The sequence below is a fragment of the Chiloscyllium plagiosum genome, unplaced genomic scaffold (genome assembly GCF_037043375.1).
Source record: "Chiloscyllium plagiosum isolate Xiang-an unplaced genomic scaffold, Cpla_swu_hap1 HiC_scaffold_48, whole genome shotgun sequence".
Lineage (NCBI taxonomy): Eukaryota > Metazoa > Chordata > Chondrichthyes > Orectolobiformes > Hemiscylliidae > Chiloscyllium > Chiloscyllium plagiosum.
In genome coordinates, this window is record NW_028270186.1 from 16,942,975 (window position 1) to 16,959,046 (window position 16,072).

At 43.5% G+C, this 16,072-nt stretch overlaps 1 protein-coding gene and 1 non-coding gene across 4 annotated transcripts in view; both read right to left on the minus strand.

The window, feature by feature from the left end:
- The window catches only part of tia1 (TIA1 cytotoxic granule-associated RNA binding protein), a 41,590-nt gene extending 32,458 nt beyond the window's left edge, over positions 1–9,132 (minus strand). For 2 of the 3 annotated variants that reach the window (XM_043681612.2, XM_043681611.2), the window contains exon 1: positions 8,960–9,132. In XM_043681612.2, the coding sequence (XP_043537547.1) occupies positions 8,960–8,994 (35 nt within the window). In that variant the 5' untranslated portion in view covers positions 8,995–9,132. Of the gene's footprint in view, positions 1–3,470; positions 3,629–8,959 lie in introns of all 3 variants that reach the window. The other variant, XM_043681613.2, reaches the window with a different exon arrangement.
- Positions 9,133–13,568: 4,436 nt separating this feature from the next.
- Positions 13,569–13,639, minus strand: trnag-ccc (transfer RNA glycine (anticodon CCC)). The gene has a single exon. It is a non-coding gene; the product is annotated as a tRNA-Gly (tRNA).
- Positions 13,640–16,072: the final 2,433 nt, after the last annotated feature.

A 16,072-nucleotide genomic window follows, 5' to 3' on the forward strand; every position in this document is an offset into this window, starting at 1 on the left:
AAAAATATGGGGATCAATAACGTTGAATAGAAGGTCAAGCTGTAGAAGGCAGATATAGATGTCGAAAAGATTGAAATGGTTATGCTTTGAGAAAGTCACGTGGGGAAAGGTACAAGGGAAGAAAATACTGGCAGAATGGATTCAAAAGCAGACATCATGCATGGTTAAGACAGACATGTTGAAAAGATGGGTTTGAATTCAAAAGGCCATGTATATATCCTTTATCTGTACTTTAAATAGTCTTTATTCATGATCTAGCTAGCCTATGACATTTGGCACTGTAAAACATCTCTTCCTGTTTCAACACTGAATACACCACCGCCAAGTTTTGAATCAGCGCTCAACAAAGCAACAAAATTATAAACTAGCACAAGTGGGTATAACAACATAAATCTCCACCACAAATCTCGCATGCACACTACTCTCAGAATATAACTGAATATAAAAATAGCAAAGTAAACCAAATGAAGGGAAAAAGGTTTGATTCAGATCCATTGCTCAGACAGGACTAAGGTCTCCCACAGGAGATTTTCAGTTTTAAAGTTTTACGGTTTGATGATCCACACGCTGACACTTTAACATTAAATAACCTCAAAAATTTCAACTAGTTTTTCATGAAGGTACACTGAAAAAAGGCACATGGGAATGTAAAGACACTATTATTCTGAACAAATTCTAACTGTGCACATACAACCCATACACATGGGAAACATTTTCAATCTTTGTGTCCATTCAGAAGTACTTTCCAAAAAAACAGACAATAGAATAACAATTCAGGAAAACATTCAAAAATTTCATCAACACAAAGCCAACTGCAACAAATGTTGCCGAAATACTATTCTTTCACTCACTTCTGAAGGAAAACCTGACTCCAGTATCCATAACCTTTGGAACAGTATTTCAAATCAGGACAGTGGTTCAATTTAAGCAAGAACATAAATGTGAAACCTGTAATCAGGGTTCTCCTTGATCAAACAGAACGAGATCAACTGCTGCTTTCACTCAACACCAGGTAGGCTCGTTTGTTTGAATTTTTAACAAGTGCTGATACAAGCAACCCTACCAACATTTTACTCAATTAAAACCATGACCCTACAACTGAGTTTAAGCCAGACAATCCCCATTCTATATTCTCCAAGTTATGTGAGATCCAGTATTACTCATATTCATCAAGTCACAGAGATATACAGCACGGAAACAAATCCTTCGGCTCAACTCGTCCATGCCGACTGATATCCTACACAAATCTCATCCAACATGCCAGCAGTTGGCCCATGCCCCTCGAAATCCTTCAGGTTCTTATGCTTATCCACATGTCTTTTATATGTTGTAATTGTACCAGCCTCTACCGCTTCCTCTGACAGCTTGTTCACCCTTAGATGCCTTTTAAATATTTCCCCTCTCACCTCTCATTCTGGACTCCCCCACCCCAGGAAAAAGACCTTGTCTATTTGCCCTCACCATGCCCCTCGTGATTTTATAAACCTCGATAAGGTCACCCCTCAGCCTCCGACACTCCAGGGAAAACAGCCCCAGCCTATTCAGCCTCACCCTATACCTCTAACCCTCCAACCCTGGCAACATCCTTCTAAATCTTTTCTGACTCTTTCAAGTTTCACAACATATTTTCTACCGCAAGGAGACCAGAATTGCACACAATACTCGAAAAGTGGCTGAACCATGTACATTTAGTCAGTGCAGTAATAAAGGCAAGCATACCAAACGCCTTCTTCACTATTCGATCTATCTGCGATTCCACTTTCAAGGAACTATGAACCTGCACTCCAAGGACCTCACCATTAAGTGTCTAAGTCCTGCCCTGATTTGTCTTTCTAAAATGCAGTATCTCGCATTTATCTAAATTAAACTCCATTTGCCACTCCTCAGACCATTGGTCCATCTGGTCAAAATTCCATTATACTCAGAGGTAACCTTCTTCACGGTTCTCTACCCCTCCATATTTGATGTTATCTGCAAACTTACTAACCATACCCACTACATTCACATCCACATCATTTATGTAAGTGAGGAAAGGCAGTGGACCCTCCACCAATCCTTGTGACACACCGCTAGTCACAGACCACCAGTCTGAAAAACAACCCTCTGTCTTCTTCCCTCGAGCCAGTTTTGTATCCAAATGTGATCTAACCTTGCTAACCAGTCTACCACGAGGAAACCTGAATGCTTTACTGAAGTCCATATAAATGACCGCCTGCAAGAGAATCAAAGCATCTCCCCATGACATTCAAAAATCATTGCAATCACTTCAATATCAACATCCGCAGATTACCATGACAAAGACACTGAACTGCATCTGACCTGTATAAATCCAATGGCTACAATAGCTGGTCAGAGGTCGAGAATGCTGCAGCAACTGTCTCACCTCCTGGTCAAAGCCTGTCTACCAGCTTCAAGGCTACAAACCACAAGTGTGACAGAACACTCCCCATTTGTCTGGACAAGTGCAGCTTCAACAACACTCAAGAAGCTCGACATCATCTAAGACCAAACAGCCCACTTGCACCTCATATCCATCAACTTATGGACAGTACACACTCCAGACCAGAGGGGGTGCGGCTGCGCACGTTTCTGTATGCATGTGTCTGATGGTGGTGGTGGTCATAAATGTTTAAGGTGTGGATGGGGTTGCAATCCAACAGACTGTACTGGATAGTGTTGAACTTCAAGAGTATACTTGGAACAGCATTCATCTAAGAAGTGACAAGTATTTCACCAGACTCCTGACCGATGGTCCCACAAAGCCAACAACCATGCAGCAATCGACCATGTGTCAGGTTGAGATCACTCAGACAGTGTGCAAACAACGTTCCCTTTGAGGTACGTTCACATGGCAACTCTAAAGGCATTGTAACAAGCAGACCATGCACTGCAAACAGAAGCTAAGGAAAGTGATGGTGCTGACTTCTGCCTCAGACAGGTTGGAAAGCCTCCGGGAAGTTACTTGGTGAGTATCCAGCCTCTGCCTTGTTCTTGTACTCAGTATTTACCTGGCTGGTCCGGCTATGTTCATGGTGGGTTCAAACAACAATAATAACGCTGTACATAAACAGGGGCATTATATAAAATAATTATTTTGCTGGGGGTGATCACTGAGTAACTAAGTGACACAAACACGAACTAAAGCCACTTAAGAACTTGCACCTGCGGAACTATCAGAGTTCTTCACAATGCAAAGTTTGTCATTCAATTACTTGAAGACAGTAGTCCTGCATTCTTAGTACAGAGAGACTAAAAGATCCAAACTGTACCTTGTTATTTTGCTTCCCTCCTCATTACTTTCTGAAACTCTCACTGGAATACCTAGTTTTTAAAAAGACATACTGCAACTTACAAATCAGCTGCCTTACTGTCCTGAGAAGGAAGTCCAGCGAATGGTTCCATTCCTCAACAAACAAAAACATTCCCCCCCCCCCCAAAAAAAGTGAAAGTGCAAAGTATAAATTTCTAACCAAAACCGAAGTAAAAATGCAGAAAATTTCACCACGATATTAATTTGAGGGTTTGATGAAAAGGTGTGTAGTGGTCTCCTGGAATTCTTCCATCAAGCTCATGGTTTCGGGAAGGTGCTCAGAGATTGAAATATTGCAACAGTAAGCATCTGTTCCTGCTGGAAAATGGTAAAATAAATAAGCAGGGATGGCAAATAGGAGATTTGCTGAAAACTTTAAAAATCATAGAGCAAATAAAGAGAAACTAGCGTTAACTCTGAGGAGATAAAAATAGATGAATGGCAAAAGAAACAAGAGAAAGCAGAGGTCCCTTTTAAAAAAAAAGTTGTTGTGATCTGGAATGCAAATCTCTGACAAAGTGGAGGGAACAGGAATTGAATAAATACTTGACAGAATAAAAATCAAAATGTTATGGGCAAGGAGCACGGTGGGATGAATTTGATTGTTTCATGAAGGGCCAGACCAGGTACAATGAGATGAATAGCCTTACCTCTACTGTGTCATTCCAAAACTTTTGGGAAATAACGTTCTTAATTTTTGCCACAAATTCTCCATTGGTCATGCTGGTCTTGTTCGTGATCCACATCGATCACATTCATGAACAGTAGAAAAGATTACAATGCACAACGACCCAAAACCTCTCAAAAAAGTACGTTCTCTAACATAGCAGGAGAGTAAATAGATCACAACAGTGCAGAATATGAACAGAGATTTAACTAAGTTTTCATTATCACGCAGAAGTGGGATTAAGCGTTTTGCAAAGAAAATTTCCAGCAACTCGAACTAAACTCAAGAAGCTGGCCAAAGAAATGTCAGGATTTTCACAGATTCGAGATCAGAACAGAAAATCATAAGTTGTTACACTCCACAGATATGACAGATGAGGGAAAATTGCCTCACTTTGGCAACCTACTCCTGAAACATAGCAACTAAAAACAGCGGAAAATATTTAAAAACCCTTGGCTCGCTTTGCCTCAGATGACGAGTGAAAGCTATTTAAAACTATTCAAGTTAAATTATTGTGATTCGCAAGAGCGTGTGTACTGCACTAGTATATGTCAGTAACTGCATTATTTCAGTTTAAGGAAACCACAGCAATGCTGAAACATTCAAGCTCCCACTTTTACCAAGTGCTTTAAAAGCTTTAAAAGCTCCCCCACCAAAATCATGAACACAAACATGACAAGACATTGGATTTTACAACAGCTTTATCTCCAGCTCTATTGGCGGTAAGATCATGCTATGGTATGACTGCACAGGTAGTGGCACACCTCCAGTGGCTTACCCAAATAATGACCTTTCCCACGAGAACTTGAACAGCGTGTTCTGGCTGACTACTTAGGTACAGCAAAGTTATTTTGTTCTCACCCGACACGAGCATTTGCACATTGCAACAGGGATCACTCCTCTCCAGTATCTACCATTTTGCAAGCGCTACAGGAATAAAGTGTGATGGATGCTATCTTTGTGAGTCCAGGGATGGAGCTAGGGATACCCCCATCCTCAAGTTTGCAACATTTAAAAAATAAAGAGATAGACTGTTGGCAGGACCCATCTTTCAGTGGACTTGCCAAAGGATACCCATGCTCAGACATTTTCTTCAACTTAAAATGCTGCCAAGTTAACATGTAAACAGTTGTCCTTTTCAGCAATTTCAGCATTAGCAACTTCATTGCAAACAAAGCCAAGTTAACACGTGTTCATCCTTTCAGAAAGCTACAGTGTTACACCACCTGCCATTTTTGATATTAGGACTGTGCTCAACTAAGATTACATTTTGTTTCAGTTACTATACCCTTTGAAGTACCAGGAGTGGTGTACAATATTACACACATATCCTGGCCATGTTGACAACATGCTCTGGAAGAAAGCTGTTATGGTATTAACTGAGTGAAAATTTTACACAGTATACTAAAGATGAGCAACTTAAAAAGCTGTTTTCCCATGGATTTTTTTTTAAAAAGACTACTTCTACTCAAGGCAAGCAATGTTTAGTGACAGTTTTTAAACAAAAAAAGCCATGATCGGCATGTTTTTGTGTTAAACATTTCAATGTTCATTGGAAAATAGCCTCAGTGAGAATATCCAAGAACCACATAAATAAATTTTATCTTCTTAGAACAGACTGAGAAATTAACTTATTCTCCAGTTTACTAAATGAGGACACTTCTTAATACAAGAGACTTGGGATCTGTCAAGGAGGATACAGGGAGGGAGAATAGAGGCCAGCAACTTTTTTTTAGATTAGATTACTTACAGTGTGGAAACAAGTCCACACCAACCCTCCAAAGAGCAACCCACCCAGGCCCAATCCCCTACATTTACCCCTTCACCTAACACTACGGGCAATTTAGCACAGCCAATTCACCAAACCTAACTTTAATTCTATACTGGCAAGAAAACCATGACTTGGGTCAATATCCCTACAAGCCTTTGGAGATCAGTTTCTTTAGACTTAAGAGTGCAGAATCAATGACAACACTGTACTTCCTTTGCAATTTTTGACAATGGATTTCATGATTCTTGTGCAAAATAGACAGCAAACACAAGAGTTTAAACTGTAGTTCATCAGTCTAGTCTTACCATTTACTTAAAGAACCATATCTGTTCAACGGTCAAATTAAACTTTGATCTCTCTCTATATTAATCCCATATTAATTTTATGTAATCGAAATAACCAAACAGGATGAAAACAGGAGTAAAAATGCAAAGCATGAATAAGCAGGTAACACTCCCACAACAAGCTCCCAGCTGTTGATTTCAAAAAGACTGTGGCAGAGAATCCACGGCTAACAAACTGAAAAAAGAATTTGTGCTTACATGCTTTTCATAACCTTAGGACTACCCAAAGCACTTGACAACCAAACAAGTATTTTTGACGTGCCCATCATTGTTGGAATGCCAAAAGACAATGTAACTGCATTATTAAACAAGTACACATTGAAATTGATTGGTCTAGGGTAGCACCTATCAACTGGGAACAGTGTGACTAAGATAAAATACTGAGAAACAGATTTTATGTCATAACAGATGTAGTTCGCTCTCATGCAATCACAAGGGAAGGCATGCTCTGTGGCTGAAGTAACAGAACAGGTTCTGACATGCAAGAATTACACTGAAGTTAAAATCCAAAAATAGAGTATGGGAAAAATTAAATGCAACAAAATGGTGTACAGAAGAGGAAGGTTGTCGAGCATTTACATCCAACCTTATTGTTACCACTGTCCACACAACGTTCTTAACAACAGAAGCAAACTTTCCAATCAGGCTATCACCATGAAAAGAAAGCTCTATGATGAAGAATTTAATAAGGTACACACCAGATAGGTGAACTTTTCATGCAATGTGCACTTAACTTGAAAAACACTCAGCAATTATTAATTTGGTTTTTCTGAGCTGCGTATCTGGAAAATTATTTCAGTAATAGAACAGCAAAGAGCTGGTGGCAGAAGCAATGTGCAACGTATTAACTACTCTGAACAGTCAAAGGCACAGAATGAAATTTTTTTCATGTATTGCTGCTGATACACTGAGTCAAGTGTACAACATTAAGTTCATAATGTGCTATTTTTGCCCAAGATTATACTGTTTTCAACAGCTCAGCTCAGGTTCCAACAGAAAGAATTACAATTTCAAGTCAAGACTAAAAAAACTCTCAACTTGTAATGAAATCATTCCTTCAAAATCTGCGCGCGTTGCACAACTTGACACAAAATTATATCTCCTCTCTCGACATAGTCTAAATGCCTGATTATGAAAGGACCAGTTCAACTTCAGTTGCGATTGAATACATACAGGTCATGCATCGAAGACTGAAAACCAATACATGCACTGACAATATTTTTGGTTTTTATCTGGAAAGGACTTGCCTTAAAATCTAACTGGCACAGCAGACAATTCAACAGGTTCTCAAATTCACAGTGATCATCATCCTAAACACTCAAATTTAAGGAGAGAGAGAGAAAGAGAGAGAAAGAGAGAGAGAGAGAGAGAGAGAGAGAGAGAGAGAGAAAAAGAAAGAGAGAGAAAAAGAAAGAGAGAGAGAGAGAGAGAGAGAGAGAGAGAGAGAGAGAGAGAGAGAGAGAGAGAGACCATAGTTGCTTCTGTATGCTCAACTGCGCATGCCTTCCTACACTGTCGTCTTCGCAGACAAGAGACCCTCAAAGGAAGGAATTCAAGATGATACCAAGAAACACTAAAGACACGAAAGGAGCAACTTGGGGTGTTTCAACCCATGTGAAACATGGGGGTCTATCTCAACTCCCAATTTAAGCTATGGTGCTATCTGCACTTACATAAATATAATTCAAATATAATCTATTGTACTTATAACTCAGCATCAAGGCTTTATTCCAAAAAAGATTAAAAGTATAAAGTGTTCAAACTAACATATAAAATCATATTACTTATCCATTCAAACATAAAAATCACTTTAGATGACTGAGCAACAACAGTTTCCCCACCCAATCTTTTTAACATACTTGTTTTATTTGCGAACACTAATTTGCAACATCCTCTGGAACTCCACAAATGCGTGGGAGGGAACAGGCACCCGTCACATCTATAAATGTAAAATCCCAGGAGAGTTTGAAAGATACGAAATGAGCAACTCGGGGTGTTTTGACCCATGTGAAACATGAGGGCAGAAAGAGAAAGAAATGCATTTGGTCTTTCTCAACTCCCAATTTAAGGCTTGCTCAACGTGCATTGCGAAGATATAGGAGCAGAACTATGCCATCAGTCTGCTCCACCATTCGATCATGGCTGATGTTTTTCTCAACCCCATTCTCCTGCCTTCACCCCTCAAACATTTGATCCCCTGACGAATCAAGGACCTATCTTAAATAGAGTCAAGGGTTGGCCTCCACAGCCTTCTGTGTCAATGAGTTCCACAGGTTTACCACGCTCTGGGTGAAGAAATTACTCCTCGCCTCAGTTCTGAAGAGAGGGGCAAAAAGGAACGTCAATGACGGTTTAAAACGGTTAAATAAGTAAATGAACGTTTTATATTTAAAAACAGAAGTCAGTCGGGCCCACAAAACAGACAAGGCTGAGGGTTTATCTGTGTGTGTATGTGTCTCCAAGGCAAATCTTTCCGTCTGGGGAAGGGGGAAAAGAGAGGGAAGGACTTTCCCTCTTAACAAGAAAGGCAGACTCTGGTGAGGGAAATGGGCCTCTGCTAAACCTGGAGCGCTGTCTCTCAACGTCAAAAGTGGGGAAATAAAAATTCAAAAGAGTAACCGGCGGAACGGGCAGACTCATATGCGTTTTCTTTCGGCCGGGGAGGGGGGGGGGGGAATAATAGGGAAAGGCTCAGAGAGATAGAGCCGAGATTGAGAAGGCAAAGGCCCAGAGATTACGTTTATCCCACTCCCCCCACCCCCCCCCCCACACCGCCGCGGCCGCCAGCTCAGCACCGGCTGCCTGCTTGAGTAGGGGTTTGGAGAAGACTGTGTGGGTAGGCCGCAGCCTCGGCCTTTCCTACTCACAGGGTCCTCGGCTGCCCGTCGTCCTCCATCATCATGGCGGGAGCGTCACTCAGGCTCGGCTCTTTATTTTTCCGTTTGGTTTTATTTCGAGAACTGCGACGGAGCGAAGCCAAACAAGCAAAGGTGGGAGGGAGGATTTCGCCTGCTCCGAACCGGGCTTCGAGGGGGGAGGGGGGGGGGGAAGGGACTAGGGGGTAAAAAGGGGGTAAATAACTCCACGGACACCCCGAGAGTGAGAGAAAATGGCTGCCCGCCGCACTACGCCTGCGCCTCCCTCTCCCTCGGTGCGCAGGCGCAACACCGGCACCGGCTGCAACAACACCCCCTCGGTGCGCAGGCGCGTCACCGGCTGCAACAACACACACACACACACCCCTCGGTGCGCAGGCGCAAGGCCGGGCACGGCACGGACAACCCCAACCTGCGTGGGAGCGTTCTCCGTCGCCAGCTCACCCCTCCAGCACGCACGCGTGAAATCGCGCCTGGCAACAACCCCTCGACGCGCACGCGCAAGGCCGGGCCCCGGCCAGATTACCACCTCACTGCGCAAATGCGGGATTGGGACCATTTCATTCCCCTCCCCCCACCACCCCCACAAAACCAAGTCTCAAGTTCACACACAAACTTTTCTCCAAATTTCCGACTCTCTGATTCAAATTGTCTCCTTTTTTAATTTCCACTTTCACTTATATACTGATAGCAGAGCAACTTGGATTTCTTTATATTTCCAATCAAATATTACTTGTGTCTATGTCAACAAATGCCTTTCATTAGAAATAAATTTTACTTTGTGCCCATAAGACTTTCCTTTTTTTTTTACAATGTTGAACAGAGTTTGTTTCAAATATATACTGTCTATTTATATGTTTGTCATTAAACATAAGTATAAATTAATTTAGCACGGAACTCAAGAAGCTACACAGCCGAAAGGCTTATGCCCGAAACATCAATTCTCCTGCTCCTCGGATGCTACCTGACCTGCTGTGCTTTTCCAGCACTACACTCTCGACTCTGATCTCCAGCACCTGCAGTCCTCACTTTCTCCGAGCCCACTTGATTGGCACCCCATCCATAAACTAGGACTGCAGATGCTGGAGATCAGAGCTGAAAAATGTGTTGCTGGAAAAGCGCAGCAGGTCAGGCGGCATCCAAGGAGCAGGCGAATCAACGTTTCAGGCCTTCTTCAGGGCATAGTAGGAGGGCTTATGCCCTAAACGTCGATTCTCCTGCTCCTTGGATGCTGCCTGACCTGCTGCGCTTTTCCAGCAACACATTTTTCAGCTCAGACCACATCCATAAACATCCAGCACCGATGCTCAGTAGCAGCAGCGAGTATCATCTACAAGATGCATTGCAGCAACTCACCAAGGCTTCTTCGCACCTTCCAAACCCATGACCACTGCCATTTCGAAGGATGAGGGTCGACAAGCAGGAGGCTGAGAGAACACAGCAAACCAGGCAGCATCAGGAGGAGAAGTCACTGTTTTGGGTGTAACCCTTTTTCAGGACTGGGGGGTGGGTATAAGGCTTCCCTTACCCCCACCTGAGTCCTGAAGAAGATCTACACCCGAATCGTGGACTTCTTCACGTCCTGATGCTGCCTGGTTTGCTGTGTTCTGCCAGCCTCCTGCTTGTCTACCTTGAATTGCAGCATCTGCAGTTTTTTTGTCTCTAATTTATAGAAGGATCAGGGCAGCAAATGCATGCAAGTTCCTCTCCAAGTCATTCACCACCATGACTTGGAAATATATCACTGTTCCTTCAGTGTCTCTGAGTCAAAATACTGAAACTCCTTGTCAGTGGGCCTATCAACAGCACACAGACTGCAGAGTTTCAAGAAAGCAGTTCACAACTCAGGGTAGGCAATAAATGCTGGCCCAGCCAGAGATGGGAGGAGAAAGTGAGGACTGCAGATGCTGGAGATCAGAGCTGAAAATGTGTTGCTGGAAAAGCGCAGCAGGTCAGGCAGCATCCAAGGAACAGGAGAATCGACGTTTCGGGCATGTGCCTGAACTGCTGCGCTTTTCAAGCAACACATTTTCAGCCCAGTCAGAGATGGCCATATTCCCATGAATGAATAAAAAAGGCTTTTGTTCTTTCATGGGATATGCATTAATATACATGTGTGTGCAAATATATATATATATATATGAAGAAATGCGTTTAATTAAAAACTAATTTCATTCAAACATATCAAAAGATTTTTAAAAATCTTGCACAGATTGTGTTTCACGTACAAATGTACATACAATATTTCTACATTAATTTTGATCATATCGAGATAGTTCTGTGAATTATTATCACCTCTTTCACTGGCCAGGCCAGCATGTATTTCCAGTCCTTAATTTGGTCTTGAGAAAGTGGTGATGAGCTATACATCTGGGACTGCTGCAATCCAGCTGGTGTCGGTAGACTTGCAATGTCGTTCGGGAGAGAGTTCCAGTATTTTGACTAATTAACAGTGAAGTGATGCTGACATAGTTCCAAGTCAGAATGATGCATTGCTCTAAGGGAACTTGTAGGAGAAGTTGCTCACATGGTTCTTTTGCCCTTGTCCTTCTACACAGAAATGGTCATAGGTTTTCTACAGAGCTGTCTCAGGAGCTTTGGTGAATTTCTGCAGTGCTTCTTGCATACAGTACACACTGCTATAACTGAGCATCGGTGGTGATGGAAGTGAATGTTTAAGAATGTATACACATATATATGTACACACAATGCTTACAAATACATACACAAAAGTATAAATATATTTATAAAAAGAAGTTTCTGTGCAGAACAAACTATACATGCAGAAAGATACATTTTAATTTAAATATGTATGGATAAATTTTATTTTAAATGTGTAGTTTACATTTGGAAATATATATATTTCATATGAATAGAAGATAACAGTTAAAAAATGTTAAGGGAGGTACAGGTTCAAATTCATGGGACATTAGCACGAGGACTGGGGAAGGAGGGAGCTGTTGCGATGGGATGGGCTCCATCTGAATCGTGCTGGGACCCGAGTGCTGATTAAACACACAACTAGGGCTTTAAACTTGAGGAGAGAGGTGGGTTCAGTTGCATGGAAAATTATGAAAATAAAAAGTTAAAGGGTGCGGCAGAGGTTATCAAAGTTTCCAGAACAAGTTGGAGGACAAGGATTTTGCAAAGGGTCAGGAATCTGACTTCAGGCACAGCATTTGAGAGGATGACTGTGAGAATGGGGGCTGTCAACACAGGACTGAGGGTATTGTACTTATAAATACACATAGTACACGAAACAAGATGGATGAGCTTGTAGCACAGATCGAAATTGACAGGTACAATGTTGAAGGTACCACAAAGACGTGGCTGCAAGGGGATCAGGGCTGGGAACTAAATATCCAAGGATACATGTTCTATCAAAAATATTGTGAGTAGTTTGAGCCCTGTATCTCAGAAAGGATGTGCTGGCATTGAAGGGGGGGTCAAGAGGAAGTTTACAACAATGATCACAGGGATGAAGCACTTTTCATGAGGAGCGGTTGAGGACTCTGGGTCTGCACTCAATGGAATTTCGAAGGATGCGGGCAGATCTGATTAAAACTTACAGAACACTGAGAGGCCTAGTTAGGACAGACGTGGAGAAGATGTTTTGACCAGTAGGAGAGAGGAGGGCCCAAGGACAGAGCCTCAGAGTGAAAGCACGACCCCGAAAGAACTGAGTTGAGGAGGAATTTCTTCAGCCGATGGATGATGAAGATATGGAACTCATTGCCTCAGAGGGCTGTGGAGGCCAAGTCAAAGAGTGTCTTTAAGACAAAGATAGATAGGCTCACGATGAGTAAGGGGATCAAGGGGTTTGGGGAGAAAGCAGGAGGTTGGGGTTGAGAAACATATCAGCCATGATGGAATGGCAGAGCAGAATCGATGGGCCAAATGGCCTAATTCTGCTCGTATGTCTTATGGTCGAAATATATTACAAGTAATAACACAGCACATATCCTGAAATAACTATTTTATCTGCTCGATGTTTCTTGATATACGGAACATTAAAGAAAAATGTACAAACACATCAATAGTTTGCACTTACTTATGGAATGCATAGACAGTCTATGTTTTGAGAGATGGTCTATGTGGCGCCAAATGAATGCGTCTTTTAAAACTACAGATTCTTTTTAAATTCGAAAAAAAAATGCAAATTAGTCATTCGGATAAATGGGCGCCGTTCGGCCGAAAGCGTCTCGCCTGGCAAACAAACCTGACCTCTTTCTCCAGCAATTCCTCCCCCTCCAGCCCTACCCGTTATCCATCCCTCCCTCCCTCATTTTAACGCAACAGTTGTATTTTCTTTGAGGACTAGTTTCTTCTCTGCATTGTGCCATTCGAGCGGCGGGCTGTACTGTCTACTCATTCTGTTCACTCGAGACCTGAAACAAAGGGCAAAAGTTTTGAATGGGCGTGTGTGTGTGTGTGTGTGCGTAGTTTTGCAGACAAAAAAAAAATCCACCAGGATTTCTAAGAACAGCAAAGTCACTGACACGGGAGAAATGGGCGAGAGTGCCCCGGAAATTACTTGCAATATTTAATGTTGATGCTACCTCTTGGACAGCAACTTATCAAAAAGTTCCAAAATAGTCAGTGCGCCGCCCGGGAATCGAACCCGGGTCGCAAGAATGGGAATCTTGCATGATACCACTACACCAGCGGCGCAGTACATACTAACCCCTCAGACATCAGACTATGGCAATAGGTGCTAAATATTGATACCTAACACTGTTTTCTGTCCTGTTGTCATCTTTCTCCTTCATAATTTTCATCATTCTATCGCTCATTTTTTAAAATTATTAGCCTAACTTCGTCCAACATTATGTGAGAATGTGTCTTTTTTCATCTTTCAGAGTTTTTTTTTCAAAAAAATCAGATTGAAACATTTTCATTTTACTCCCCACCAATTCTGAGATAAGTATCATAGCATCATGCAGCGCAAAAACAGACCTCTCGGTCCAACCAGTCCGTAGTCCCAAGCTAAACCGCCCCATCTGCCTGCGTTTGGCCCATATCCCTCCAAGCCTTTCCTATTCATGGACTTATCCAAATGTCTTTTAAACGTTGTAATTGCACCCACGTCCACCACTTCCTCTGGAAAGTCATTCCACACGCGACAGAGCGTGCTTAAAATCCATGTCCAAAAAGGCGAGAAGGTAGTTTCAGGTTTAGGCTATGGACAGGCCAAATGGCTCTAGCCAGTTGTTCAATAGGATCGGAAATTTACCTGTCCACCCCATCCCACTGTCTCCCCTCCCCCACCAACACACACACACAGATCTGACTTATGGAGGTGGAAATTGCAGTGATTTATTATTAAGGGAGTTAAGTTTTTTAAGGGGGGACTTCCTGAAGTTAAGCCGCCTCCCCCCACAGCATCAATCCTGTTCCTCTCTGGCAGGACTGCAGATGCTGGAGATTAGAGTCAAGATTAGAATGGTGTTGGAAAAGTACTGTGAATCAGGCAGCATCCGAGGAGCAGGAAAATCGACATTTCGGGCTAAAGCCCTTCATCAGGAATGAGGGTGGGAGCCTCGGGGGTGGAGAGATAAATGGGAGGGGGTTGGGGCTGGGGAGAAGGTAGCTGAGAGTACAATAGGTGGATGGAGGTGAGGGTAAAAGTGATAGGTCAGAGAGGAAGGTGGAGCAGATAGGTGGGAAGGAAGATTGACAGGTAGGACAGGTCATGGGGACGGTGCTGAGCAGGAAGGTTGGAACTAGGAGGAGGGGAAATGAGGAATCTGGTGAAGTCCACATTGATGCCATGGGGTTGAAGGGTCCTGATGCGAAAGATGAGGCGTTCTTCCTCCAGGATGCTGCCTGACCTGCTGTGCTTTTCCAGCACCACTCTAATCTTGACCCTGTTCCTCTCTGCCCACACTGTCTTACGCAATTCTGTCCAATTCTCTGGCACTTAACTTTCCAAGAATCTTTGCCAACCTTCTCCAAACTTCTGGAGCATGAGAACAAGCTTTTGCCAACACCGCCACCGCACCCTGCCCTCCCCGCCCCCCTGTTTCTCCATGGCTTCCACAGCTTTGTATATTTTCTCGTGAGATTGAGGAACAAGAACCAAATAGAGTCACAGAGTACCACAGCATAGAAAGAGGCCCTTCAGCTCATCATGTCCAGACTGGTCATCAAGCACCTATCTATTCTATCCCATTTCCCAACACTTCTATGCTCATGCTCAATAATCCTTAAATGTCACAATGGATTTTGCCTTCACCATCCTTTCCAGGCAGTGAGTTCAAGACAGTCATCTAGCACGAGGTGATTTGCTTTTCTTTCACTGTCCTGCAATGCTGGTGTGCCAAGATTCCTGCCATCTCCTGTCGACTGAGTAGGTGCCAGCCAGCATGTCACTGCCAACCTCCCGTCTACCCAACTTTCACATAACCCCGCTGTCACTCTCGATAACCTCGCAGATACCACTGGTCTGCCCCTCAGCCTCAGAGGAGAAATGGCCACGGGGTGAAATGCCCTCCTGGATCTCTGAGGACGAGAGTTCAGAGGCCCCTGAAGGAGCATTGGCAAAGCTGCCTCCTGCAGCTCAGCTACTGACAGCTCAGGGGGAACCAGAGACAGAGACAGAGGGAGCACCTCACTGTGTCAGCCCTGCCAGCTGGATGGTGAGAAACGGCCTAGGTTTCTGGCAGTTGGAGGACTGTCACAGACTGGGCATCAGTCCTGGGCAGGAGAAGATCATGTGGTGTTGGCAGTCAGGGACTTGGTCCACAACGGCACAGGGAGGAGCGACAGCAGACAGGTCTGTGGAGCATCCTGGCCCTGAAATTGCAGCAGTGCAGTGAATCATCCAAACCGTCTGTCTGCCTCTTGTTTGGCACTGCCAGCTCCTGCACACTCAGGGTCTGCTGCACCCTCCACCGCCCTAACCAGTGGTGCCCAGGACAAAAGGCATGGTGACAAGACCAGGTCCCCCCTCTTTATCAGGAGGCAGGGCAGTGCCAGGATGCCAGTTGAGAGTGGGTTGCTGGGAAAGCATAGCAGGTCAGGCGGCATCCTTTATCAGGCTCTGGCCTGAAACATCAATTCTCCTGCTCCCTGGATGCTACCTGACCTGCTGTGCTTCCCCAG